General features: G+C 47.9%; 1 protein-coding gene across 4 annotated transcripts in view; it reads right to left on the bottom strand.

Moving 5' to 3' along the window:
• RNF213 (ring finger protein 213) overlaps positions 1–24870 on the bottom strand; it is a 47073-nt gene that overhangs the window by 1701 nt on the left and 20502 nt on the right. The window contains exons 27-63 of one of the 4 annotated variants that reach the window (XM_061376992.1): positions 20929–24522; positions 20577–20713; positions 20207–20302; positions 19796–19914; positions 19100–19222; positions 18660–18736; positions 17798–17945; positions 17296–17431; positions 16678–16866; positions 16111–16250; positions 15545–15699; positions 15125–15346; positions 14619–14800; positions 13760–13880; positions 13552–13652; positions 13104–13283; positions 12637–12800; positions 12440–12542; positions 11624–11738; positions 10293–10503; positions 9140–9336; positions 8685–8807; positions 7815–7925; positions 7340–7582; positions 6602–6683; positions 5948–5982; positions 5563–5657; positions 4643–4802; positions 4142–4322; positions 3375–3469; positions 2532–2783; positions 2089–2221; positions 1597–1680; positions 1049–1229; positions 731–932; positions 514–591; positions 16–213 (exon numbers count right to left, since the gene is read on the bottom strand). In XM_061376992.1, coding sequence (XP_061232976.1) covers positions 16–213; positions 514–591; positions 731–932; positions 1049–1229; positions 1597–1680; positions 2089–2221; positions 2532–2783; positions 3375–3469; positions 4142–4322; positions 4643–4802; positions 5563–5657; positions 5948–5982; positions 6602–6683; positions 7340–7582; positions 7815–7925; positions 8685–8807; positions 9140–9336; positions 10293–10503; positions 11624–11738; positions 12440–12542; positions 12637–12800; positions 13104–13283; positions 13552–13652; positions 13760–13880; positions 14619–14800; positions 15125–15346; positions 15545–15699; positions 16111–16250; positions 16678–16866; positions 17296–17431; positions 17798–17945; positions 18660–18736; positions 19100–19222; positions 19796–19914; positions 20207–20302; positions 20577–20713; positions 20929–24522 — 8763 coding nt within the window. Of the gene's footprint in view, positions 1–15; positions 214–513; positions 592–730; positions 933–1048; positions 1230–1596; positions 1681–2088; positions 2222–2531; positions 2784–3374; positions 4323–4642; positions 4803–5562; positions 5658–5947; positions 5983–6601; positions 6684–7339; positions 7583–7814; positions 7926–8684; positions 8808–9139; positions 9337–10292; positions 10504–11623; positions 11739–12439; positions 12543–12636; positions 12801–13103; positions 13284–13551; positions 13653–13759; positions 13881–14618; positions 14801–15124; positions 15347–15544; positions 15700–16110; positions 16251–16677; positions 16867–17295; positions 17432–17797; positions 17946–18659; positions 18737–19099; positions 19223–19795; positions 19915–20206; positions 20303–20576; positions 20714–20928; positions 24523–24870 lie in introns of those variants that run through there. The other 3 variants (XM_061376990.1, XR_009728994.1, XM_061376991.1) reach the window with 3 other exon arrangements.

Below are 24870 nucleotides of genomic sequence, written 5' to 3'. Positions count from 1 at the left end.
GCTCTCAGGACTCACCTGCAGTACATGAGGGTTTGTCTGGTCACCCATGTGCAGAACCTTCTCAATGTAGTCAGTCAAAAGCATTTCTGGATCCTCTCCAGCCATGGCCAGGAATCCCAGGGTAATTTCAGTGACAGACAGAGCATCACAGACATCACTGTAAGACTGTAGTTCCCCACTGATCATGTTCATCACAGAACTGGGGAGAGCACTCTGAAAACCACAAAGTCAAAGCAGTTGCCAGCATTAGTTTGGAGGCAATCCTTATCTGCTGCTCAAGTTGCTAAAGCCATGGAAGATGGCAGAGCCCCTGATTTAGGAAACTGATAGTGCTTAAGTGTATCCCTTTCTTTCTTAAATCCTGACTGACAGAGGGCAGCCATTCAAGGCATGGTGAGAGATTAGTGGACCAGCCTTCAGATGAACAAGGCAAGTGACACAGGACAAACCCGACATTTCTAGGGACATCAGGGATCATGTGCTTGCCCCATTTCCTCCAGTGCAGAAACCCACCTGATCCACCTTATTCCTGACATCATTAAAGAGCTGTTCGTAATTCCGATCACGTCTGTACACGAGGGTGGGTATTCCCTGTCAGGAGAGAAACCCACAGCTGTAAAGCTTTGCTTGCCCCATTACAGCGCATGCCCAGCTGCAGCAAACACTGCAGGGCTCCAGCAGCAGCTGAGAAGCTGTCTGCAGGAAGCATAGCTAAGCTGCCTTGTCCTACCGTTAGGGTGATGAGTGGTTTCCCCTGCAGGAACTTGCTGATGACTTGCTGCTGGATCTTCTCCAAATCAAAGTCCTGCAACGTCTCCCCTCCCTTCTCCATGCTGTACTGGCAGTTGGACAGGATCAGAGGAATCAGGTCTTTCTCAGCCTCGTAACTGATCAAGTGCAGGTCAGACACTTCTGAAGGACTGATCAAGTACCTGCAGAAGAGAAAACAATCTCCATTTAGAGCAAGAAGCCTTTATGAAGCAGGAAAAGCTGGTTGTGCTGTAGCAGGCAATACAACAGAGCCCCCCAAAAATACCTAGCAACGTACCTATCATCTTCCTTGATGTGCTTGTTCACTGAGTAGATGAAGTCATTGTGCAGACTAATGAGGTAACTGGTTAACGCTGTGGAGCAGAGGCCCAGTCCCCGTCGACGTGGCAGAAGGACCTCAAACTGGCTGTCCAGGGTAAGGTCAGCCTCACAGTAGCCATCAGGAAGCTTAATTTCCCCTGAAATAAAAGGCAGAGAAGGCTGCTTGAGGTGGCCCAGAGCCAGCCCACGATGAGCAAGCCTCTCCTGAGCTGACCCATGGCAGGAGAAAGTACAGAACTTGAGCAGAGCAGTGCTCTTTCCTTTACAGATAAGCATGGAAGGGAACAAGTTCAGGAGAGACTTTTACAGGAGGGAAACAAATTTGTCCCTCTGCACCCAGATATTCCCAAATCTTTAGTGGGCAGGGTCAGTTCTGAGCATATGTCTCAACATCTTTGATGGAAGGAAGTTGAACTGGTGAAGAGTAGAGGAGCACTGTTAAACAGCTGGGAAGCCCTTGTTCCTATCACCCTCAGAACAATGCTGGGAAAGAAGGGGACTCACCATTGGTGTCCAGTGAGCTTCTCAGCTTGTTCCAGACAGACAGAAACACATTCACTCTCCTCTGTAACAGTTCCCTCATCACATCTGAGGAGTAACAGAAAGATGTGCTTAAGTACAACCGAAGGAGTTACCACAAAACACCTGCACGCTGCTCATGAATGGATGGACATCTCTTCCACCTTTAGGCAGGCCCTACTCTAGGACAGAGCTTAAAAAGTTAAATAAACACACTGCTGCATTGAGGGATTTATCTTGCCTATCTCTGAGCCGAGTCCCCTCTGTCCCTTGTGAACAATCTGCCTGTGCTTAACTGTCTTTAAAGTCACCTGATGACTTTTCCAAGTTTAACTCGAGGGTTAAGGTCTCCTCTTCATAAAAAAGGAAAATGAGGGGTTAAGATTGCAGCTCAAGAGAACTTTTCACCTTCGTTTTCAACTGGACTATCCAGTGCTTTTTGTTTCCCCAATTACAGGTTTGGCAGAGTCTTCTCACCTGAGAGGGGTTCGCTGAGGAAGTCTCTGATGGAGCCGTGTTTGACCTCAGCAGTGTTCTGAAATCGCCTCACCAAGTCTCTCTGCAGAGCCAGAATCTCTGGTAAGAACTTAACCAGCCTCAGTTCTGCTTCCTGGAAGAGGAAAGGGGGCCTGTGAGGAAGCTTGTTCCCAGATGAACCAGGTTGGAATACTTCCCATGGAATTACTTTTGAAATATTTGTAATAAAAACTATTTTACATGTGCAGTGCTTGAGATTAAAGTTATGAGAATAGAGACTGTATAATCAAATGGTGGCTCAGTCCTGGGTAACTGGCTGTAGGGACAACCAGCCTGAGCAGGGTTGGACCAGACAACCTCCAGAGGTCCCCTCCAGCCACAACCAGTCTGGTTCTGTGAACTGATCTCTGACCATTGCAGCCTCATCCCTGTGTCGCACCCACCTTCTGCAGGAACTTCCAGAGGAGAGGGACACTGTCCTTGGCATTCTTTTGCTGGACTACATGGCCCAGGTTCTCCACTGAAATCCTCTTTCGGCAGCTCCACATCTTGGAGTGATGTATGTGACTGTCCCTTGGCAGCTGGGACAGGAAAGTGGCTGGGTCACCATACACGACTTTCAGTACTGGGTTGGAAGAAATCCTCTCGTCCTCTTGTATTTGTCTGTTTAACTTCAGAAGTTTTTTGTCCAAATCCTGCATTTAAAAAACCCAACCAAAGAATGAGATCAGAGCTGGCAGCGTCCTGCCACACTGAACCACCAGAGTCTGTTTCCCTTGGAGCTTGACGACCAATTGACACAGGTATGTCAGAACAGAAGATGAGCTCCCAGGGATCACACGTAAAACACACTACAAGACAGCATAATAAATAATAATAAATATTATACAATTAATATTAAAAATAAATGTAAGAACTAAATGATAACAATAAAAGAATAATAAAGTTATTCTTTGTTCTCCAGCTCATCCAGCTCACAGGGTTTCCATTCTTGAGATGGTGCATATAAGGGAAGAAAAGGCAGACAGGATACATTTAGGGCAACCACGTGTTCACCTGGACAAGTGCTTTCAACAGCTCTAGTCTCAGATACTCATTTCCACAAGTAAAATAGAGTTGGCTGACACTCACAAATGCAAGCTAACCTGCAGCTGTGTCACAGATGGCTTGGCTTTAGGAATAGCTGGGTGAAAAGTATATAGCACAGATACTGCAGCAGGTCAGATTTCCAGTAAGTGGATTTTGAACTGCACAGCTACTTAAGTCTGATACAGAAGATTTCTCACCTCCAATTCAGGAACAATAATTGTTTTTGCAACAATTTTTTCCCACGTGTTTCTCCTCTCCTTGGTGGAGAGCACATCATCGAACTGAACTGGCCCTGCAACAGGAATATTTCATCTCTTACAACTGCAACACTTTAGTTTAAAGAAAGCACATATTCTCTAAGCTTTCAGATGTGACATCCTTGCAAGTTAGCATCATGAACCCACGAGCAATTATGGAGGTCCTGTGATCTAACTATCTTGGTCTAACTGGATAGTGTCACCCAAAACAGCCCACAGTGATCTCAGGTTTTCAGCAGCTTCAGTCCAGTCCTTCCTTTGAAGGCCAGGGGCATTTACACCAGTCGTTCATAATCCCAGAAAGGTTGAACAAGCTGTCCAAGGTCAGACCATGATCAATGACAGACCAAGGAACAGAGCTCAGAATATGGATTCATGCTGTCACACACTAAAAATATGGCTATTGCATATAAATCCCTGTATGACACAACGAGTCAATGGCTGAGTTGAGTAGCACCTCTGCTGCTGAGCTGAAAGCTCCATCAACACAACATGAGGTTATTTATGCAATAATTCCTTTCCAGAATTATGCACCAAACCTTGCAAGCCCCACATACTCCACTGAAGAAGTGAACAGCCTCCCTACGCTGAGAAACAAGCCTCACATTTCTGGATCTTCCTCATCAGCTCAACTACTGTCCATTGGCAAAGCAGCCAAATGACTGCTGCCCTTCGAGTGCTGACACAGCTTGCAGCTGTCATATGGCACTGGCCTGGGTGCTGATGGGGGTCCTTGAGAAAGCTGCTGAGGACAAGGTGAAAGATGTTGATAGTCTCATCCACACTCTTCCCCAGGATCTTTGTCAGCTGTGCCAGGTCCTCCTGAATGTGCTGCTGCAGGAAACTCACAGAGTTGTGCACTGGTGGCTTGATAATGTTCTGCAGTGACTGAAGAGCCAGAAAAGGCAAGAATGAGCATCACCGATAACATCCAGTTCAAGCACAAGCCATGCAGAACTACAGTGCCACCAGAGAGCCAGCTCTGTCCTATACAAGTCCTACCACTTGAAGGGTGTGTATATGCATTTCCATGCATGGAAGTGCATGAAGGAACCAAAATCACTGCAGGGCAAGGAGGGAACTGACTCTAGGGTCTTGCATCTTGAAAGACTGCCCCAGTTACTTGGCAATACTATGAAAGGGACTTGCATCGTTCAAAGGTTTCATTTCATTTTATGTAGCCCCTTGGCACTAGGATGGGAAGGTACCTGAGGATGTTTCGTGGCTCCCAGGAACATGGCCAGATGCGTGAGCAAACGTGTCAGAACAAAGACAACTGGGGACATGTCCCGGTCAGACACTCCTTTTGTTTTTCTGTCTTTTACATCTCCAAGGACGTGGCCAGTCTGAGTTCTGTCTTCATTACTCCTGTTGGAAAGTGTATGTACAGGGTTTTTTGCCTTGACAAAGCAAGCGTGAGATGTCTTTTATACCCAGCAACGTCTGTTTGACCGGTAGCATCTCTGAATGCCACAAAAGCTGCTAACTGAAAGTGCTACAGGGGAATGAGGACTTGCAGTAAGTTTTGTACAGAAACAAGCCGATTCATTTGGTTTTGCTGGCTCATTACTCTTGCTTGGACATCTCTTCCTAAAGTTTTACATGAAAGAGGCAACATCCAGCCCTGCAGGGCAAGACTGGGCAACTCCATGTTGGGTAGATAAGAAACCACTGCTGCTAGAATTGGTAACTTCAGCATTCTTACACAAGGGCTGTAAGTGCTTCCCCAGAGAATCGAGGAGCAGGGAGCACAAGCCATAGTTACTGGAGCTCTGGAAGGACTTCCTCAGTCATGTTGATCCATTTCAGAAAAGGTTACCTACCCATTACTATATGCTGGGGTAGAACCACAAACTGTATCAGCCTGGACAAGCAGGGAGATGGAAAACTCTAAACCAGCATCTTGACAAGATCTTATGTTAAGGCAGTTTCTGCAAGGTCAGAGTTACACAGCACTCCTAGCAGCTGAGCCTCTTCCCCCTCAGAAGCCAATGTCTGAGCTAAGGGGAATCCCATGTGCCACCTTCCAGAGAGCACCATGAAGTGGTTGGTACCTTTTGCCTTGTAAGCATGAGAGGCAAGTACTGCATCACCTAGCACTGAAAAGGGAAAGGAATCAAAAGCATACTTGAATTCCTGGAAGCCGTGCAGCGGTTTGTGCGCTTCCCCTCCAACTCTGACACCACAGTCCACACAACGGCTGGTTTCCATAGGGAGCCCACACTGGCAAAACAAAAGAAGAACACTCATTTCCAAGGCAGGAGCCCCTCCAGCACAAACAGAACACATACAGGGCACAGGACCTCTGCCTCTCTTGTTTCCTGAAGCTATGGTATAAGCTGTGTTAGAGCCATCGTAAATTTTACAATAGCAAAATGATCAATACTACAGAGCTTGGCAAATGAACCACTGTGCAACAGAACATTAAGCATTAAACCCATAAACAAAATACTCATTTATTGTTGCAAATGATGCCTGCTTAAACCCCACACCCCCCAGTCCCAAATTCTTACCCCTCCTACAACGCAAGGGTGGCCATTTGGACATTCTATCAAGAGAAAGAAACAGACAGGACATTATTGTAAGACAGACACTTATAAAGCCCCCCTTACTCCCTTTTGTAGAGACCATCATTTTGGAGCAATAGATCTGCTTCAAGATCAAACCAAAAGCACTGACTGTTCCAAAGCTCTAAGGAGTGATAGGGCTCCCACGTTAACACAGGGCATTTTTCAGGGCTTCTCCTTGAAAAACAAGGAATGGAAGCCTGAAAGATTCTGCTACCGAGTACCAATGGGCTGGTAAACATGAATACTCCCTTCCCAGATTCCTGGTCTGCAGTAGCATCCTACTGCAGGAAGCAGAGAACTGAAAGCTGGCCAGGAAGGTGGCTGAGAGCTCCTCTTCTGCTCACACCGCTTTACCCCTGCCAGAAGTAACAGGGCAGCTCCTCTGCACTCTCAAACTTTGCAGACAGCTACAAGCTTGAGACTAACAGAAGCTCAGTGCCCTTTGGCTCACTGCCCACATAAACCATAGCTACAAATGGTACTTTACAAGGGATGACTCCTGCCGAGGAGCGTGTCTCTCCTCACGTTTGGAACAGTTGCATTCAAAACCCAAGGATTATCCTTGAATTTCTTTCAGAGCCAGTCAGGAGCACTTACTGTACCAGCGCAGAGATGCCAGGCCTTCCCAGGCCTTCGCCTGAGCCATGATATCTTCTGGCATTGTAGGCAGAAAAGAGTGCTGAAGGAGGAAAAAAGAAACAAGGCGACAACTGAATACACAGATCAGTTGCTTACTGGCTCTTTACTCACAGTAGCTTACTGGCTCTTTACTCACAATGGGGAACAAGAGACATCTGAGAGCAGAGCTCATGCAGATGATACCCATGCGCATTTTCAAGTTCTACCTTTGAAAATCCACTCTTAAGAACCATCAGGGTTGTTCACATCTGAAAGTGCGCTTCTCTAGACATCCTAAACTGGATTCCTCTCCGGGTGGCCTGATGTACCTTGCTGTGTGCCAGCATGTTTCCTTACTCCACGGGTAGCTAGGAGAAGTAGGGGTGGAGGGATCTGCTGCTCTACTAGGGCTGCAGGAGCCATTACAGAGCACACAGGTCTCCCCAATATGACCCACCAGCTGCTTTCAGACTCATTCAAATACCAAAAGTATTTGCCTGACTGCTTAGGATGCAGAGGTACCTTGAAAAGGTACCAGTCCAGAGCTCGTGGCTGTGCTAAATAATGCCAACACCACTGAAACAACCATACATTGGTAATTCACGGCTAAAACAAGTTGGTGCTTTTGATGTTGACAAAGGCTGGGCTATAGAGGGTCCAGCAGATATATGACAGAACTAGGAAGGTGCTGAGCTGCCATTCAAGTGAAATCTCTACCTGCATGGTGTGCGGCTGGAATGCCAGGTTCCTCAGGGGCCCCAGGACAGGGTTCCTCCCGCAGAGCAGGACCGCTGCGGTGTGAACAGCCATCTCAGTCAGGGCCCCGTGGTGGCTGAAGCTCTGAGGGTCCACTCTCAGAGATGGCAGCGCATTCATCACAAGAGAGGATGCAAAGTCCTGCACGTCTGCAGAATTGAGGACTTGGGAGCTCTGGATGAAGTCACTCATAGCAGCTGTTTGCTGAGAGCACATATTTCAAAGAATTAAAACCAGCCTGATACTGCTCACTAAACTATCAGATGCCTCCCAGCTGCATTACCCCTGCTGCTGCCCATTTCCAGTCTGCTCAGATCAGCACAGAACCACATTTGGGGCAGAAGAACAAAAGGCTTTTCTACCAGTTATTCAAATCTCATTCATCCCTATCAATGAAGCAATGCTTGTTGCAAGCCTCCAAAGCGAAGTACCTCACCTGCTGTTTGGGATGAAGACTGGAGTCACTAACTCCATACAGGGCAGTGACCTCTCTGAAAATAGCCAGGAGCAGATGGGCAGATTGTACAGCCGGGGAGCTGCTGGATGCCTAGGAAAGAAGAATGCATGAGATGGCAGAGAACAGGCTATGGCTGTCACAGCTAAAGATACTGGATATGCTCTGGTAAACTCTCCCCACAAACCAAATGGAATAGCACAGGAATGGCTGTTCAGATTGAAATCTGCCAGGAGGGTTTTACATCAGAAACCTCTCAAGTATTTTATTCTTCTAACATCCAGTCAGAACTGCCATCTTAATAGGCAGCAATCAGTACATGCCTTCCTTCAAATCAAATCAAAAGTGAAACATAAATCACAACCAGTGTGCAATACGTGGTACGGAAACATTCATAGTCCTTTGTTTGCAAGCTTCTTTTCTTACACAAAATACCTGTTGGAAAAAGGTTACAGTCACACAGAAATCAATCACTTGGGTTCTGCATGCCAAGACAAAGCTAGGCAGCTACGGGCAGGCAGGGAGGGGGCATAAAGCTTCTCTTACTATCTGCCTACTGTCCTGTCAGTTGCCTGTGTTGCTCCCTGTAAAATAACCCTCTGTGCTAGATCACAAGGAGCTGAAAGCAAGCAATAACCCACAGAAATAACCTCAGTTACACAGAATAACCTTCAGTGCTAGAACACAGGTGAGAAAGAAAAGCAAACGTGTGTGTTTGTGCCAACATAAACCAGAGTAAAGCAAAAGGAACTCTGCTATCTCCACTGGAAGAGACACTGCCAACAGGAACACAAAGTCAAACACTGGCCACCCAGACCCCACAAGGATTGTGGTGAGGAGCATGTGTCCTACCTTCTCTGCCTCTAGAAGCCCCTCAGTCTTACACTCGATCATGGCTTTCCCCACAGCATCACGCAGGACCCTGTAACTCTCGCCACATGCCAGGTAGCGATCGATGTGATTAGACTGGCTGTTCTGCACCTACAAGGGGAAAAACCCACAGACATTACTGTGCACATTAACCACATTAATGGTTAACGTCCACAAAAGCACTGTGGACATCAACCAGCAATTGGAGAAGGAAGAATCCCCTCTTCCTCCCGAGAACTGTGGTGTTTCAGCCTTTGCAAAGAGGCAACAGGCATGGCAACCCAAATGCTGCCCTAAGAAACTCCATTCAACAATGAGCATGTCAACTTCACTCCCACTGTGGTGTGTCCCCCAGGAGCCATGCAATAGTAGAAACACCCCAAAAGCAGCACAAACTGAAGAGCAGGAGATGATCAGAGCCACCTCCAAGGAGACACCTTTATCTGCTGCAGAATTTCCTCTGGGAACATCCACTTATACTGTGCCTCTGTGGCAAGCTTCTGAGCAAATTCCATCCCATAGTGACTAGCAACATTCCGGATGAGGTAAACACGATGCCAGTCATTCCTGGTGAGGCTGCAGAACGTCTTCACGTTTGCCAGGTAACGCTGCTTCTCCTCTACCTGCTCTTGCTCTGTAAAGGGAAGAGAGAAAAAAAGAGGCAAAGCTGCACCCTACCTTGTAAAACCTCAGTCAGCAGCAGTGCAGCACCAAGTCCATCCTACTGGTACTAAGTACACAGGAGAACTTGAGAGCCCTCTCTTCCTCTTATGCTTGTCTAGAGTGTTTTCACAGCTGGATTTCAGTCTTTGACAGAGGGTGACATACTCTGCTTCCATTTCCTTCTCTCAAGGACAAGTTTTCCCATTTACTGGCAGTTCATTCTCAGAACTCTTCTATCTTGCTCAATTATGGCTTTCCATTTTCTCAGCTGCCAAGGTGATGGTGCTCACTAAGAACAATCTCCTGGGATGTATTTTGCTAGCCTGACATCCTCAGTGCAAGGGCTGGACACTGAAGTCCTTGGAACTAGTTATGTTACTGCACTTCAGTGCTTCACAAACTGTGTATCCGAGACTCTCCACACACTGTTCTCCTTTATTGGGTCAGCAAATCAGCTCAAAACTTCTGTTATTTATTGTTAAGTATCTCCTCATCATTTTTAGCTGCCCAGAGCTCTCACTCATATAAACCAATGAGCCTTACAGCAGTCATGTATCTGAGCATCAGTTATGCTTTATTCATTTATTCATTAAAGTTCAGTTGGGTTGGCTCTAAATAAAATTTCACTGTTAGCATCTAGAGGATAAAATAAATCTTCCAAAGGCACAGCTCCTATGTAACTACACCCCAGGGGTCAGCAGCACAGCCTTGCAAGTTCTAGAGCACTCCTAATGCATGGTAGAGAGAACCAATAACGCCTGACACTTTTAATGAAAGAAAAGCAGGAGAAAACTGATGCACTTGCCTTTGGCCATACATCAAAACAAGTTCTAGCACAGCACGGGTGCATTGGCCACATCCAGCCCATCTCCCGTGATGACTTTGCTCTGGATACAGCATTTCTATTTGATAGCAGAATAGACTTACCTCTGGGCTCATGCAAGTCAAAGAGCAGCTCTGCAGCCCTGCTCAGGTACAGGCGAACCTTGGCTACTGCCTGCAGATATTCAACAGATGATTCCTGAGGAGCTCCTTGACTGTTCTCTGGGAGGTAGCTCTCTAGAAAGCCTCCATCTCCAGGCAGAGAGTTTCTGTGCTCATATCCAAGGCTGCCCTCAGACTTCTCACACATGGCATCCTAAAGATGAGCCAGGACATTGCATGAGTAGCAGAACCACTTGAATCTGATGTCCTGTGCATTGGTACTTCACGTCTCCAATGCATCCACACTGCAGTTGTGTAATTGTGCAATTTTAGATTGGATATAAGGAGGAAATTCTTTCCTGTTAGGGTGCTGAGGCACTGGAATGGGCTGCCCAGGGAGGTTGTGAGTGCTTCAACCCTGGCAGTGTTCAAGACCAGGTTGGATGAGGCCTTGGGTGATATGGTTTAGAGCGAGGTGTCCCTGCCCATGGCAGGGGGGTTGGAACTTGATGATCTTAAGATCCTTTCCAACCCGAACTATTCTATGATTCTATGATTCAATAAGCACATTAAACTTATATCTCACAGCACCCTCCAGCCCAATGCCATTAGCTCCTCCCTGTGATCCCCCCAGTGCGTATCCTAAACCTTTGCCACATCAAACACCATTGTCAGCAATGCACCCAAGCTTTCCCATATTTCCTAAGCATGTAGATGAGCAGGAGTTATGAGCATGCTGCCTGGCCACACGCATGCTGAAACACACATCACACGTTCCAAGATGCCAAGCTCTAGCTGACTTACCCTCAGCAAGAATCCAGACTTTGATCTTATCTACAAAGTCACCACTGTAATGCAGACTGCAAGAAATGAAACCTCTGCCCTGCTGTCAAGTTTGCTTATAGTTGTCCATAGCACTAGAAGTTATGCAAGGGAGGAAAGGGAACAATCCAAACAGCATCATAATCTACAGCTCTGCAAACAAACAGCGTCTGTGAAAACAAGTAGCCCAGTAGCAGACTACTGCAACTAGAAATCCCCCTGCTCACTGCACTTCTGTGCTGGAGTTTGACTCTTATCAGGCCTCACTTAACACAAATACCAGCCCAAGGTGTCCAAGAGAAAGAAGGATTGCTGTAATGCTGCAGGCACACAAACCTTCCCTCGAAAAGCAAGGCCGGTTATTGGAGAGCAGGTGATTTGATATAAGCTTACTTTGGGCTTTCTAACTGGGCAGCTGGTTGTGTGCACAAGAAACCTGTCTAAAACTGTGGAAGGATTTCTGTTCTTGGCCTTGCTGCTTCCCCTGCACCAGTTTCACTCCCAGCTCTTACCTCCAAGCAGTTGACAAAAAGCAAGTAGAGTTCTTTTTTATCATTTTTCTCTAGGAGCTCATCGTGCTCTACCCGGGACAAGTAGTGCTGCACATCATTTTTCACTTCATTGAAGCTACAGGAGACAGAAACACTCCCTTACCACAGCTGCAATACTGACAACTACTACTTGTGCTCTAAAGCATGACCAAACTACTGATTGTGTCCATGTGACAAGTGAGGGTGACTCTGGATCCACCTGGAAGCTGGAAAGGCAGTTGTGCCATGTACAGCCAGACGTCATCTCGCTTCACAGCCTGAGCTAGGCTTTTATCCTCAGCAAGACTAAATCAGCATTTCTAGGGCATAACTCATCTGATCTATTTTAAGCATCTGAATCAGGAGATAATCACACTTGAGAAGTCACTTCCTGTGCTCTGACTGCAAAGGGGGGCTGGAAGAGCTAGTGTGAATGGAGAGGTCTGTGTGAGCATACAAAAGATCATTCTTGATTAAGTGTCTGTGGATGAGTATTGCTTTGCTGATCTAGAGCACATCAGTTAGTCAGCTACCTCTACATCACCCAAGCCATCCACATTCAGTATAAGTTTAGGTACACCTTGGCACCGACTGGTCAGATGCTTCAACACAAGCTACATGCAAGCCAGCCAAGCTGCATGATTAATAAAAGGCACAGGATGAACTTCACCTGTAATGATTCAAATTCAACAAACAGTATGGCAGTGAGGGGAACAGTGAGACTGGTTTGATGAGCCCATGAAGAACAAAGCTGAGACACTCCCTAATGTAACAGCCACCAGCTCTGACTGTGCTCACCTGTACTTCAAGAGGAGCTTCAGCATCACTGAGCGGATGATGGGAGTTTCATCCACTTCTTCATTAAATGGGGACAGAAGTTTTGTGTGGACAGTAGGGTGATCTGCAGAGACAGAAAAGGACACGTTTGGCAGGTGAGAGGAAGCAGCAAGAGAATGAGCTCCATGAGGCTGAGCAGCAGGAACAGGGGAGCTCACCTGAACCTCCCAGGACCCTTCTGTGAACAAAAAGCAGATTGAAGAGCTCTTGGATCACCTCTGCCTCAGGGGGTTCATTGTCCCTGAAGCACATGGTAGTGACCACATCGATGAAGAAATCATTGCATCTCTGCCGGAACTCGGCATTTCTTGCTATGGCTTCCCTAGGGGAAGGGGAAAAAGCATTAGGACAATGCTGAAATACAGAACCACTTAAGTAATGGATAAAGCAGAGCAGACAGGCAAAGATCACCAAGGTGAGATGCTTTTCCAGCTTTCCAAAAGGCTGGATTCGTGCAAGACTTCGGCAGTACTGTCTGCAAAGGCTGTCTTTTGACACAGTAAACAGAACCCGGAGCAGGGCTCCCTCACCCATTCTGCTCATGCTGACAGCTTCAGGGTAGCAGATCAGAATTTGTCCACACCACCAGCCCCATTGCAATGCTTCCACCTCAGAGAGGAAGTACCTGAGCTCCTCGGAGACACTTAAATCAACATCCTCCATGGCGACTCTGCAGGATGGACAATGCATCTGTGCCAGTACCAGCCACATCCTGATGCACTTCTGGCAGAACACGTGGTTGCAGGGCAGGCAGACGGGATCCTTCAGCTCTCTGAAGCAGATGAGGCAGGACTTCGGACAGGAACTGTAATCCAGAAACAGCAATGAACACAATTGCTTCAATGCTGTCTTAGCAAAAGCCTTTAATAAGATGTTTATCTGCAACTGAACCACGAGGAGGTAATGTAAGACCAGCTGGTTAACTGCTTAGCCTCAGGGTGCAGAAGGAAAAGGAAGTTATTACTCTTCACTTGGCTTTCATGCCATTGTATGCAGCACTGCTTACACCCAGAAATATGCTGCCACACTGGCAATATTCCTACCGGCTGCTTGACTCGTCTCAATGTCATTACCTGTAAAGCCCATTGCTGACTTCTTCCTTACACTGGCACAGCACTCTCATCACTGCCACAAAAGTTGCATGGGTTTTCATGTCTGAATCGTGCTGAAAACACTGCAGAGGAAAAGGACAAAGCTGAATGAGTCAGCTCTCACACCAGAGACAATTCACATGGTCAGCAGAAGCAAGCAGAGAAGAGGTGAAATCCCATCTTTGCTTACCTCGGCAAGAAGCAAAGTGTGTTTTTTCACTAAACCCTCAAGTTCTGGTATCAGAGTGTTGATGCCAAGCAACACATGTTCCACAAAGAGAGACATGCAGAAAACCCGGTTCCAGCAGACTCTGTGGGAAGGGAAGTGTGATATCAGAAAGTACAGTTATAAGCTATGAACACAAATGGAAGTGCAGTGTGAGGCCACTCTAATGATCTCCCTGCTTTTCATGCTCACCACTACAGCACTTGTGCAATTCTTATGCAACCTCTTGCTTTGCCCTTTGGTTATCAGCCCTGGCTTCTTGTCAAGGACAAAGCACATCACAGCACCCAACACGGTGAGCTGGTGGCACAGGAGCTGGTCCTGTAGTCAGCACTGCAGCAGAACTAGGACCACTGCAAGGACCTTCCCGCTGCTCTAACTTCTACATCAAGGAAGTAGTTTAAAATAATCACAATTAACTAAATTTTCTGAATTTTGGTTAAACTAAACAAGGTTTATGAGAAACTGGGAGAGCTCTCGGGCCTTGTCTTCCAAGAGACAAGGCTCCATCTCTCCGAGTCTTAATGCAGAGAGGATGAAGTGGGGAGACATTACTGGTTACCAGGAACCTAAGGAGAGTTTTAACTAACCCTTGAACCCAGCAGGAATGCACTGGATGGTGCTGCCAGATTTAGAGGGAGAATCTACATGAGATGAGGAAAAAAAGATCTGGTTCTTGATGCTTGCTCTGTAACTGGGCCTAGCAGGAGACTGGAAAGGTTTGCAAAGTCTTTGTGTGAGAAAAGCAGCACCAGAGCAGCTTTCAGCCTGTACTAACAGCAGGGCAAAAGATCAAGACTGTGGGCAGATGTGTGGTACATACTCAAGTTTCTTCAGCAGCTCATGGCACTGACTCCCACTCCGCTGTGAAACCTTCTCTTTACACAGAAACTCAATGGGCATACGAAGATTCTTCACTTTCTGCAGCCAAATCTCAGGGGGGTCTGTCTGCACTTGACTCTGCAGCTCTTCAGCACATACCATCGCAGCAAACACATCCAAAACCTAGACACACACACAGGGGGTTAAGTATAACACAACAGTTGCATTTCAGAATTACTTCAGAGCCTTGGGCTCTCAATCTGGCTTGCTATAGCATGTGTTCTACTGAATAACACCCTATTTGATTATTGCAAGGGCAAACTACTTCAAAATCTGCTCCTAACAGTGATAACATAGATTATTCCTGATACTAAGGACCCTGACTGAGCTTGTGCTCCCCACTTTACTGTTGCAGAAACCAAAAGGAGACTGAACACGAGCTAAAATTCAGTGCATAGAGGTCTCTGCTAGTGCCAAGCATCACAAAATGCTTCAGAGTGACTCTACCATCTCTGAATGTGGTCTTCCATGTCCTTCCTCTCCTTCCTCGATACCAAGGTAGGCAAGCACACAGGGGTGTACAGCCAGGATCCTGGCTAGGTTCTGCAGGCGGCTCTTGAACTGATTGTATCCCAGGTGGACCCAAGGCAAGGACAGCACCGTCTCCTCTCGCACGGGAGATGCTACCTTCAGCTCCTCTACACAGGATAAGAAGGCAATTCGCAGGCACTGCAAAGTTAGAGCAAAGTTAAAATTAAAAGAGAAGCTGTGTCATTCCTTTTGTACTGGAAACCCTGGCAAAGTTCTCTGAAAGACAAGAACCAGTACTTCACACAGCCTGAAATGTGTCCGTTTTTACACGTGCTCCCATGGAAGCGCTTGTCTGAGTAAGGGCTCAGCAATTTCAGCAGCCCTTCATACACTGACCTGCAGCTCCTTTGCAGAGGACACACCGATGGTCAAGGCAATGAAGTCAGTGGTATAGCACTGGAAGAGCATCTCCCTGTCTTCCTCGGGCAGAGCAGAGAGAAATTTTCCCAGTGCAGTTTTCTGGAAGATATCCACGAACTTCTCAGCATGGTCTGGAAAATGGGAATGCAGAGAAAAGCTGAATGTTAGGAGGAGGCTGGGTTTGACACAGCTTCTGTCTGAAGAGCCTGACACCTCATTAATCACTGATGCATGCAGCACTCTCCTCCTTCCCAGCACTAACAGGGACTTGAGGCCAAGCCTCCCCAGTGCAGGCACCAGTGTTGTATTTATGGAATCTCACCTTGTCATTAACTCCTGGCATTTCCGCAAAGGCACACAATAGAGGTGAGAAAGGCCAAGAGTGAGAAGCACGAAGAAAAAACTCTGGCTCGTATGAGCCCAGAGGTATTGAAGGTGACTCCAGTGTCACAGAAAGGTAGAGGCATGGCAGTGACAAACCAGAGGTTACAGGGCAGGTGGATGGAGATGCTCTGTGTCATGAGCTCAAGCCAGGGTCTCACCTTCAGTGTTTTGGATGTACTGAGCTTCCAACCACATCTCATCCAAGTACTCCTTTATCCTCCAGCTGAAGGGCATCTTATTCCCAGCAGCAGCAGACACCACCATGTTGTTCTGCACCAGAATTATCTCTGGCTGAGAGCTAGGAAATTAAAAGGTCATTAATGCTCTGGGCTTTTGCCTGGCAAACACATTCAGACAGCAGAGGCAGGAAGCTGCAGAAAGCAAGAAATTAGCCCTGAAAGGGGACAAAGGAAGGGGAAAGAACCGAAGGACTCATTAATACAGCTCATCCTGCCAACTTTGTAGCATTAGGACTTAGTAGGCTTTCCCTGGCCAAAGGGCTGTAGTGGCAGGACATGGGCACTACAGGGGCTGGGTAAGAAGCATGAGCATGCCACAAGCCAGAGAGCAAAGTCCAGTACTGGGGACAAGGCAGAAAGAGACTTCTGAAGGCACCAAGAACTGCCCTTCAGCACAGCACAGGGGAGCACCAGCACTGGATTTAACACCAGTGTTGGTGTCGGTGCTGCCACCCAGGCCTCCTGCTGCTCTCTCCAGGGGCTCACCTGTTCTTGCCCACCCGGAAAGGGACGGTCAAGAGTTTGGTATCACTGAAGATGAACATCCACAGCTTTGCCACCCACTCAGCAGCCGGCCTGACCAGCAGCTCCAGGTTGCCATTCCTGTCTATGACAGCAATCAGGAGAGCCAGGATGGGAGTGATCACGTTCTGGACTCGCTTCCACAAGGTGTGCCTTTGGGAGCAGAAAGAGACCAAGAAACCCAGAGGGAAGGTGAGCAACGATATCAGCAAATCAGGAGGTGGTTGTTCTGAAAACCTGCTGGTGTTCCCATGTGAGGAAGTCCTAATCCTGCCTTGAAGGGATAAAAATACCACCACCAAAGTACCCTGAGCTTCTCCCACTGGTGGCTGCCCCTAATCCCACTGTTCCACTCAAAGCACTTGTGCATTCCTGTCCCAGCACAGCCAAGTCAGATGCAAGTCACCTTCCCCTCAAGAGCCAGGAGGGGACAGAACTGCCTTCAGGGAGTTGCCAGCACAAACTGGAGCCTGACACTGCACGTATTCAGGTTACTCAAAAGTGCTGTCTCTGCTGCAGAGTTGCCATTTGCAGATTGCTCTTGGAAGCCTGCAGGTTACAAGATGTTGCTGCTGTCCTCACCTGAAGGTGCCTGCCTCCTGGAGAGCACTGAGGTTGGAGGCCTCCCGAAGCACCCAGTTTTTGGGGTAAAGGGAATTTTCTTCTTGCTTCTTCAAAAGGCTGGCGACACGAGCCTTGGTTATCTTCAGGAAAGAGGCTGGAAAACAACAGGGAACTTGCATTTTTCTCTGCTACGGGGTCCTCCCAAACCCAAGGACCACACCAAGCACAGCATTTTACACTCGGTTCAACAATTAGCCAACCAGGAAAAGAAACCAGTCACCAGAGCTAGCACAGCCAGAGAAAACACCACAACCTGTAGTGAAGTAGAGCTCCAGAAGCCATACAGCCAAAGGAGGGATAGACTGGAGCAGACACACACCCGCTTGGGAGATTGCCTGGGAGATCCACCTTGCCTACACTACAGCAAGGACCATCAGCCTCTGGGTCCCCAGAGAATTAACTGGCATGTGTTGGTGGTCCCTGGATAGGACACTACCTGCAGCAGCCAGGGAGCACATACCTTTCAAGTGATCCTCTTTGGACAGAAGGCCAAGGAGGATCTCAATTCGCTTTCTGCTTCGACTAAGATCTTCATTTTGGTCCCGTAGCATCCCCACAGCACTTTGTACACAGGTCCTCAGGAGTACAGTGGTGTCCAGGATTTTCCCCTTCCCAGGAACAGTGTGAAATTAAGTTCATTACTCCAGGTTTACACCCAGCCCTCTTAAAATGATCACAGTGCTCCTATAGAAAGGGCCTGTGCCCCTGGCATCCCTTCTCCCAGTTTTCCTCTCATCTCAGGCTGCAAATTTTAGTTCTTCTTTTGCTATCAAGTACATGAAGAAACTCCCATGGCTTTCCAAACTGGCCAACACAACACAGCACTTGTATTAAGACTGCTATGGGAAAAAATACAGCAGTTTAGGGAAAAAAGTGGAAATGATGTGATATGGGAAGATGTTTGCTCCCTGGGAGATGCTCAGGCAGTAGAAGGGCAAAAGCCCCACTCGTACTGGGCATCCCCCAGGACAGCTCCAAATGACACTCAAAGCACCCACAGCTGGAGTGGCAGCTCAGAACCACAGTTCTCAGCTTCAGGCTGTACAAGGACAACAGAAGCTTTTAAAACTGATGTTTGAAAATGAGAAGTGTGAAATGACTGAGGAATATGAGGGTCCTTGCAATGGTTCATTGTGGCAGCGATGCTCACTGGGAAGTGAGGGGAGGAATTTGTGGCTGACCATTAACATTCACGATACAAATAGTATTCCTGATGGAATTCAAGTGAATGGGGATGCAAAAGGTGCGTTGCACCTATGGATGACAAAGAGCAGAGAGCTGTGTTGAAAGTTGAGAAGCAAACAAATGTATTCTGAACTGACCTCATAGTGCTCTGCTTCTGGCACTGGTGTTTCAACCTCCTCCTCTTTTTCCTCCTGTTCTCCATTCGCATACACAGCTGCAATTAAGATGTAGAGGTCTGGTTAGAAAGCAGCAGCACACTCCTGCATCAGCCAGGTAAGGGTTTATTTAGCAGCACAGAGCAGCAGAACATCTGCAGAGATCCATTATCAGCCACAGGAGCAGCTGAGATCCCCCCTCCAAGCACAGCTGCAGCTGCTGGGCTGCCAAGCCTCACGCACCAAGAGCTGGAGGCAATGTGACACTGAGCTAATGCTCTGAGCTCCACTAGGATCCTGTGGGGCAGTTGGGTGCCTTGTTCCAAGCCTAAGTTCCACCAGCACTGAGTCTGGGACCATATCTCCCCCTCTCCCCCCTGGCACATGGCCACCATGGCTGGTACAGCCAGCCTGCAGCTCACCTCTGGTTTTACTTGAATCCTCACAGAACATCTGGCTGATGGTGAGGTTCTGCAGGGCTCTCATATCAGAGATCATGTCCTTGGATCTGCGGAGATCGTCAATATGCACCGACTGCCACAGTCCTAAAGACAGGGAAGAAAAGAATCATTTCATACCTGCAGCATGCTCTCGTAGAAGAGCTTCCCAAGAACTACCTCCCAGTACCTGTAGGCTAGCAGTTCACAATAAGAGGTTATTTACTCTCAGTTCTTGATGCAGAAAGGGAAAGCAGCAATTCACTTTGAACATGCTAATGTGTGCTGCCCTGACTGACAGAGCATGCATGCTGCTGGGGCTTTGAGGCTTAGAACCCACTGCACACAGCAGGAACCTTGCTGCTGCAAGCAGGACACGTAAGCACACACTCAGAAGCCTCCTGGGGGACAAAATGCCAATGCAGTTTGCATCATGTTCACTTGCTGCTCTCCAGCTGAGTGGGAAGAAGATTCATCCAGCAGTGGGCAAGGCAAGGTGACCAGGACTCCAAGGTACTCATCCCCCCAGGGCAGAGGGTAAGGGAAGCAGCTCTGAGAACCCACAGGACACACTGATTCCTGATGTTAAGCATTAAAAAGGAAGGTAAGCAAGAGATGTTGCTGTGCTGTCCTAGCCTGAAGCCAGCTGAAGAGTGAGGAGTGACGGATGAGCAGACCCACCTCCATGGAATCCCACGTAGGACGTTCCCCCTTCCACTCGGGAAAGCTTCACAATAAAGTAGACAAAGACAGAGACTTCTCCCAGCTCCACCTTGTTGATTTCATTAACAACAGTGTATCTACAACAAAGAGGAAATGCTGTTGACAGGTCAAAGCAGAGAAGTTCAGAGCCACAGGGCTGCTGCAGAGGAGATTAATCTGGTAACTGGACCCAGTTTAGATTACTTTGACTTGGGTTACAAGTTACTCTTTGAAACACAACTCGTGCTTCTAGATCCATCCCACTACAGAACACACAGAAGGATTACACATGTCTGATCCTGCAATTGCCAAACAGCACTAAAAATGGAATGGTGCTGAGGAGCCACCAAGCACAGGAGCTGCCTGGGAACCACCTCACACTTGACTTACCTGGCTGAAGCAATGAGCTGGGCATTTTGAGAGCCATCTTCAAAGTCTGTCTGAATAATAAGGACTTTATTTCCTGGTGCAGCTTCAAGGAAATCTCTGAAGAGTGAAAGGGGATTTAGAAGTAACTGAGCATAAACCCAAACCATTCCTGTAGAAGTCACTCCACGTTAGATGTGGCTGCTGAAGGCATTCTATGGGGATGGTGTAACTTCAAAATGACAGAGCTAACACCCAGTTTGCCTCAGCCACTCTATTCATCCCAGCACAGCCTCTTGCCCCCCTCTGCCATATGTGTTACTCCAGACGTTCTACCCATCCTGCACCCAGTTGACAGCCTAGTTAGAGCAGGATAATGCAAAACCAGACTCACCGGATGCCCTTCCGGAAGGAGTACTCTGTGTCAAACTGCTGCAGGAACAGGATTTGGGGCCTTTGTGCTTTCCCCTGCACTTCTCTCTCCAGACAAGCAGCATCAGCACTGGTGAGAAGCCTTGAGAAGGTGGTGACCTGGGAGTGCAAGATGCAGGTTTGTTCTCTGCTCTGAACGCAGCAGGAAGGCAGTAGAGACTGATTCACCCATGCTCCAAGATGCTGAAGAGCTGGACTGCACCCAAAAAACCCCACTTATTTGCCCTGCCAGTAGGCAAAGGGTCAACACTGCCTGTTACAGCAACCCAGGCTCCTGAGAGGAGGGTTTTGAGAGGTCTCTGCAGGATGCTCACCTCTGTGAAGACCATCTGGTTCCCAGCACCAGCGTGGACATGAGCTCGGAGGAAGTCTGCAAAGGATGTGTGTTGCTGCTGCTTGAAGTAGGTGTTGGCCAGAGACTCTGCCACAAAGAAGAGCACCGAGCTGCAGAGGCGGATGACGGAGTCCGGGGTGGCACAGTTGAGCAGCGCCAGCTGGGCTTCTCTCTTCACACAGGACATGAGCTCACCAGGAGGACACACTGGTTTCAGCCTCTCCATCATCTGCAGCACCACTGAGGCACAGGTATTGGAGTGGTAGCCCACAAACACATCAGAAGGGCTGTATTTCTGGTTGCTTATGAAGTGCTCTTCTGTATTGGCTGCAGTGAACTCATGCACCCACTTCTTCAGCTCTTTTACAGTTTCCCTTTGTCCCTTGTCCAGGACAGTACTGAGATCCAGGTAGTGCTTTTCCAGCCTGTTGATCAGTGGGATGGGAAAGTGCTCATAGACCACATCCTTCTCCTCAATGACTATGAGCCGGAACTTGGGGTGCACTCGGCACTTCACCCGGTGGGTGCCCAGCCCCAGATCAACGTACTTCTGGCCAGCCAGGTACACGTAGTACTGATTGAGGGCATCGTAGAGGCTTTCATAGAGGTTTTGCAAGTTGAGGAGCACAACCATTTGGCCAGTTTCCATGCAGACCTTCACCCGGTTGATGTTCCTGCATATCTGGGTGTACTCCTGGTCCTTGGGGAAACTGGAGCCAAAGATGATTTCTGGCTGTTGTCGGGCAGTAAAGAAAGCTTGCTGGAGGATCTGCAGCGCTGCGTAGTTCTCAGTCAAAATAAGCAGGTACCTGCAGTCCCCATCCTCACCACTGCTGTAAATGTTCTGCCGTATCAGCTCAATTCTGCTGATATCATGAGCATGTATTGCCCCTTTTTCTGGTAACTGTGAAGTGAATATTTCCAAGGCATTGACATCATCTTTGCCACCAAAGTTCCGAAGAACAACTGTGGCTATGTCCTGAAGTGTCGGCTCCCTTCTGGAGCTCTTAGCTAAGGCAAAGAACATCTTTATGAGGCTGTAGTAGTCACGCAGACCAAAGAACTCCCTGTCCTGGGCCTTGCAAATATTTTCATATGCATCTGCAAAGTGGCAGAAGTACTGTTCGACCTTCTGCAGAGCCCCTCGTGCTGAGCAGCAAATCCCCTTGGCGCTCTCTATGAGCTCTTCTCTGCTGGGGTCACCACGTGAGACAAAGATGCCTCGATTCATTTTAGCAGGGTCCAAAGCCCAGTTGGAAATCCCAATGAAACCAACCTTTTTGTGGGGAAGAGGGACATCATCTATGCAGCCATCTTCCAAAAGTGGATGCAAAGTCTTCAGGGGCATTTTGGGAGAGTCTTCGGCCAGCCCAATCTCATCCAAAACCACCACTGAGACATACTCCTCCAAGTTCTTCCCTTCTTGGAATCGAGCACAGTGCTTGAAAGTGCCTATGATTCCCTCTGGGGTAGAGAGAGGGCTGCACTGGAACGACACTAGATGGATCTGCTTCAGGTCCTTGAACAAATCTGAATAGGCTGCCTGGCCCTGCATAGCATCGGCCACAATGGTTTTCGCAAGGGATTTGGAGCTCCCAGGCTTCCCAACAAGAAAAAGAGGGATTTTCAGCTCAATGCAGATGACCATCATGAAGACATTTTCCTTCAAGGCCAGGTTTCTTGCTATGGTATCTTGGAGGTGCACACCACTCAGGAATAAGTCCTGCATCAGAGAGATTTCTTCCAAAATCTTCTTCTGGGTATCATAAGGCTTTGGAAGGACCTGGCTGATAGCACTCCTATACGCCTCCTTCTTCTCCAAGGATGCATGGTAGCAGACCCCAACTGCCAGCACCAAGGACCAGACAATGTTGTTTCTCTCAACAGTGCTCTTTGAGGACCTCTTCTCAGCAAGGTACTTCTCCAGCTCCCCCAGCAGGACATTACTGCGCTTGTAAAACCACCGGAACACTTCCATGCAGCGTTCCACATCCCGCAGGCTGACGAAGCTGCACTCGTCATCCCTCTGCCTCATGTACTGCTGGGAAGTAAAGAGCACCTCTGTAATGAGCTCTGCCTCACTCTGCTCCATGGGGACGTGCTCAGTTACTTTCTGGACAATCTGCTGTATATACATCTTTTCAGTTAGGTTGTTCAGCTGCCCAAAATCCCACACCAATGGGATCATGCTGGGGGGGAGTGCATGGACCCGGTACACGAGCTGTCTCAGCGGAATAGAGCCCAGCTTGTCCTTGGTCTCTTCTGCTTTGACACGGTAACCCAATCCAGCTAATTCCAGGCGCTGAATCATCTCTGGTGTGTGCTTCCGATAAGGGTTGCAGGCTGCTATGATCTGCAGGCCAGAGCCAGAGCTCAAAGGCTTCCCCTGCACTGTGCGGTCACACAGGACTTCCTTGATGCTGCTTATAGCCTCTGTTGTGTTGGCTTCATCAAAAAAGAGGACTGTGTCCAACCCATGCTGCTCCTTGTTGGTTTTAGCAAGGGCTTCTGCTTCTCTGATCCTGGCATAAATCATCTCTGCAGTAGTACCCCCGTGAACCTTTACAAGCTTCATGTTCTCCACCTTCGTGCAGCTCCTGCGTAACTGGCACAGGAACTTGATGAGTCTGGTTTTCCCGCAGCCCGTTTCTCCCATGATCACCACCGGGATGTTGCATCTGAATCGCATCTCAATAGCCAAGATCTTCAGCACGTTGTCTGTTGTGAGTTCGTACGTGTTATCAGGGTCTATTACCCAAGGGATTCCCAAAACCATGCAAAGCCTCTCTAGCTTCTCATGACGGGGCAACTGATCAAACGGGACATTGAAGGGAACTCTCTGGAGTAACAAGCCATTGTAGAGCTGTGAAGTCATGACATTTCTCTTGATAATGTTGCCATTCAAAGGATTAATGGCATCAACACCCTGACTGCTACGAGGCTGAAAGTGGAAACCAATGAATGTCATTGACACACGATCTGCATTGAAAAACAAGTACGGATGAGGCTCAGACTCCCACTTTTTCCGAATGTGGAAAGGAAGAAGATCTTCTTCTGCAACGTTCTCCGGGTTGGAGGACTGCCTTCCTGGGGTCTGATCAGAAATGTTCAGGGAGGGGGTTGCAAAATCCCTTGCCATTAAAATCATGAAGCTGACAACAAAGTTTTTGAAGCCTTGCAAAATGTCCTGGACAAACTCAGGGTTGCAAAAGTCAGAAGCTTCACAATCTCTCAACTGGGTGTTGAGAAACCAGGTGAAGTTTCGCAGTTCTGACCAGGAGGGATCTATGATCCCACAGTGCAGGAGGAAATGCTGTAGGCATTCTGCTGGGCTCCCTTCCACAGAGTTTGCTGTGTAACAGAATGTGTCCAGGTTGCACCCCTGGTCAAATCTTCTCAGATACTGGAAAGGTCTCTGGAAAGCCTCACTGCAAAACTCCTCCTCATCCATTCCTGGGTCTGAAACATCCCCAGACTGGTTCCCAAGTGTCTCCATTTCCAGTACTTCCTTGGGGGACTTGCATGTTACTTTAGGGAACACATCCAAGAAATTATAATTCTGGCTTGCTGACTTCTCAGAAAAAGGAAAACAAAATCCATCATCAGAAAGGTGCAGCCCAAAGCATCTTCATTCTGTTCCTATCAGTATTCTTACTTAAAATCACAGGCCTATCTGAGTAACAGTAGGTAGCCTATGCAACTGGAACACTTTTTCCCCTGTACATCACTTCTGCTTCATCACAATAATTCACCCTATTCCGTCCTACAGGCTCCCTCCTGTAACATCAGTCCTTTGTTACCTCCCACCCCTTCTCAGTGCTACCTCAAAGGAAAAGAAAACTTAACTCCAGGAACTGTTCTTTTATCCTGACACTTCTATACTCCGTTCTTACAGCTGGAATTTACTGGCTGGTTTTAACAT

Source organism: Neopsephotus bourkii, unplaced genomic scaffold (genome assembly GCF_033783945.1).
Source record: "Neopsephotus bourkii isolate Nb327-2 ecotype Australia unplaced genomic scaffold, CSIRO-AGI_Nbou_v1 NB_1749, whole genome shotgun sequence".
Lineage (NCBI taxonomy): Eukaryota > Metazoa > Chordata > Aves > Psittaciformes > Psittacidae > Neopsephotus > Neopsephotus bourkii.
This window is presented reverse-complemented; position numbering and strand designations above follow the sequence as displayed.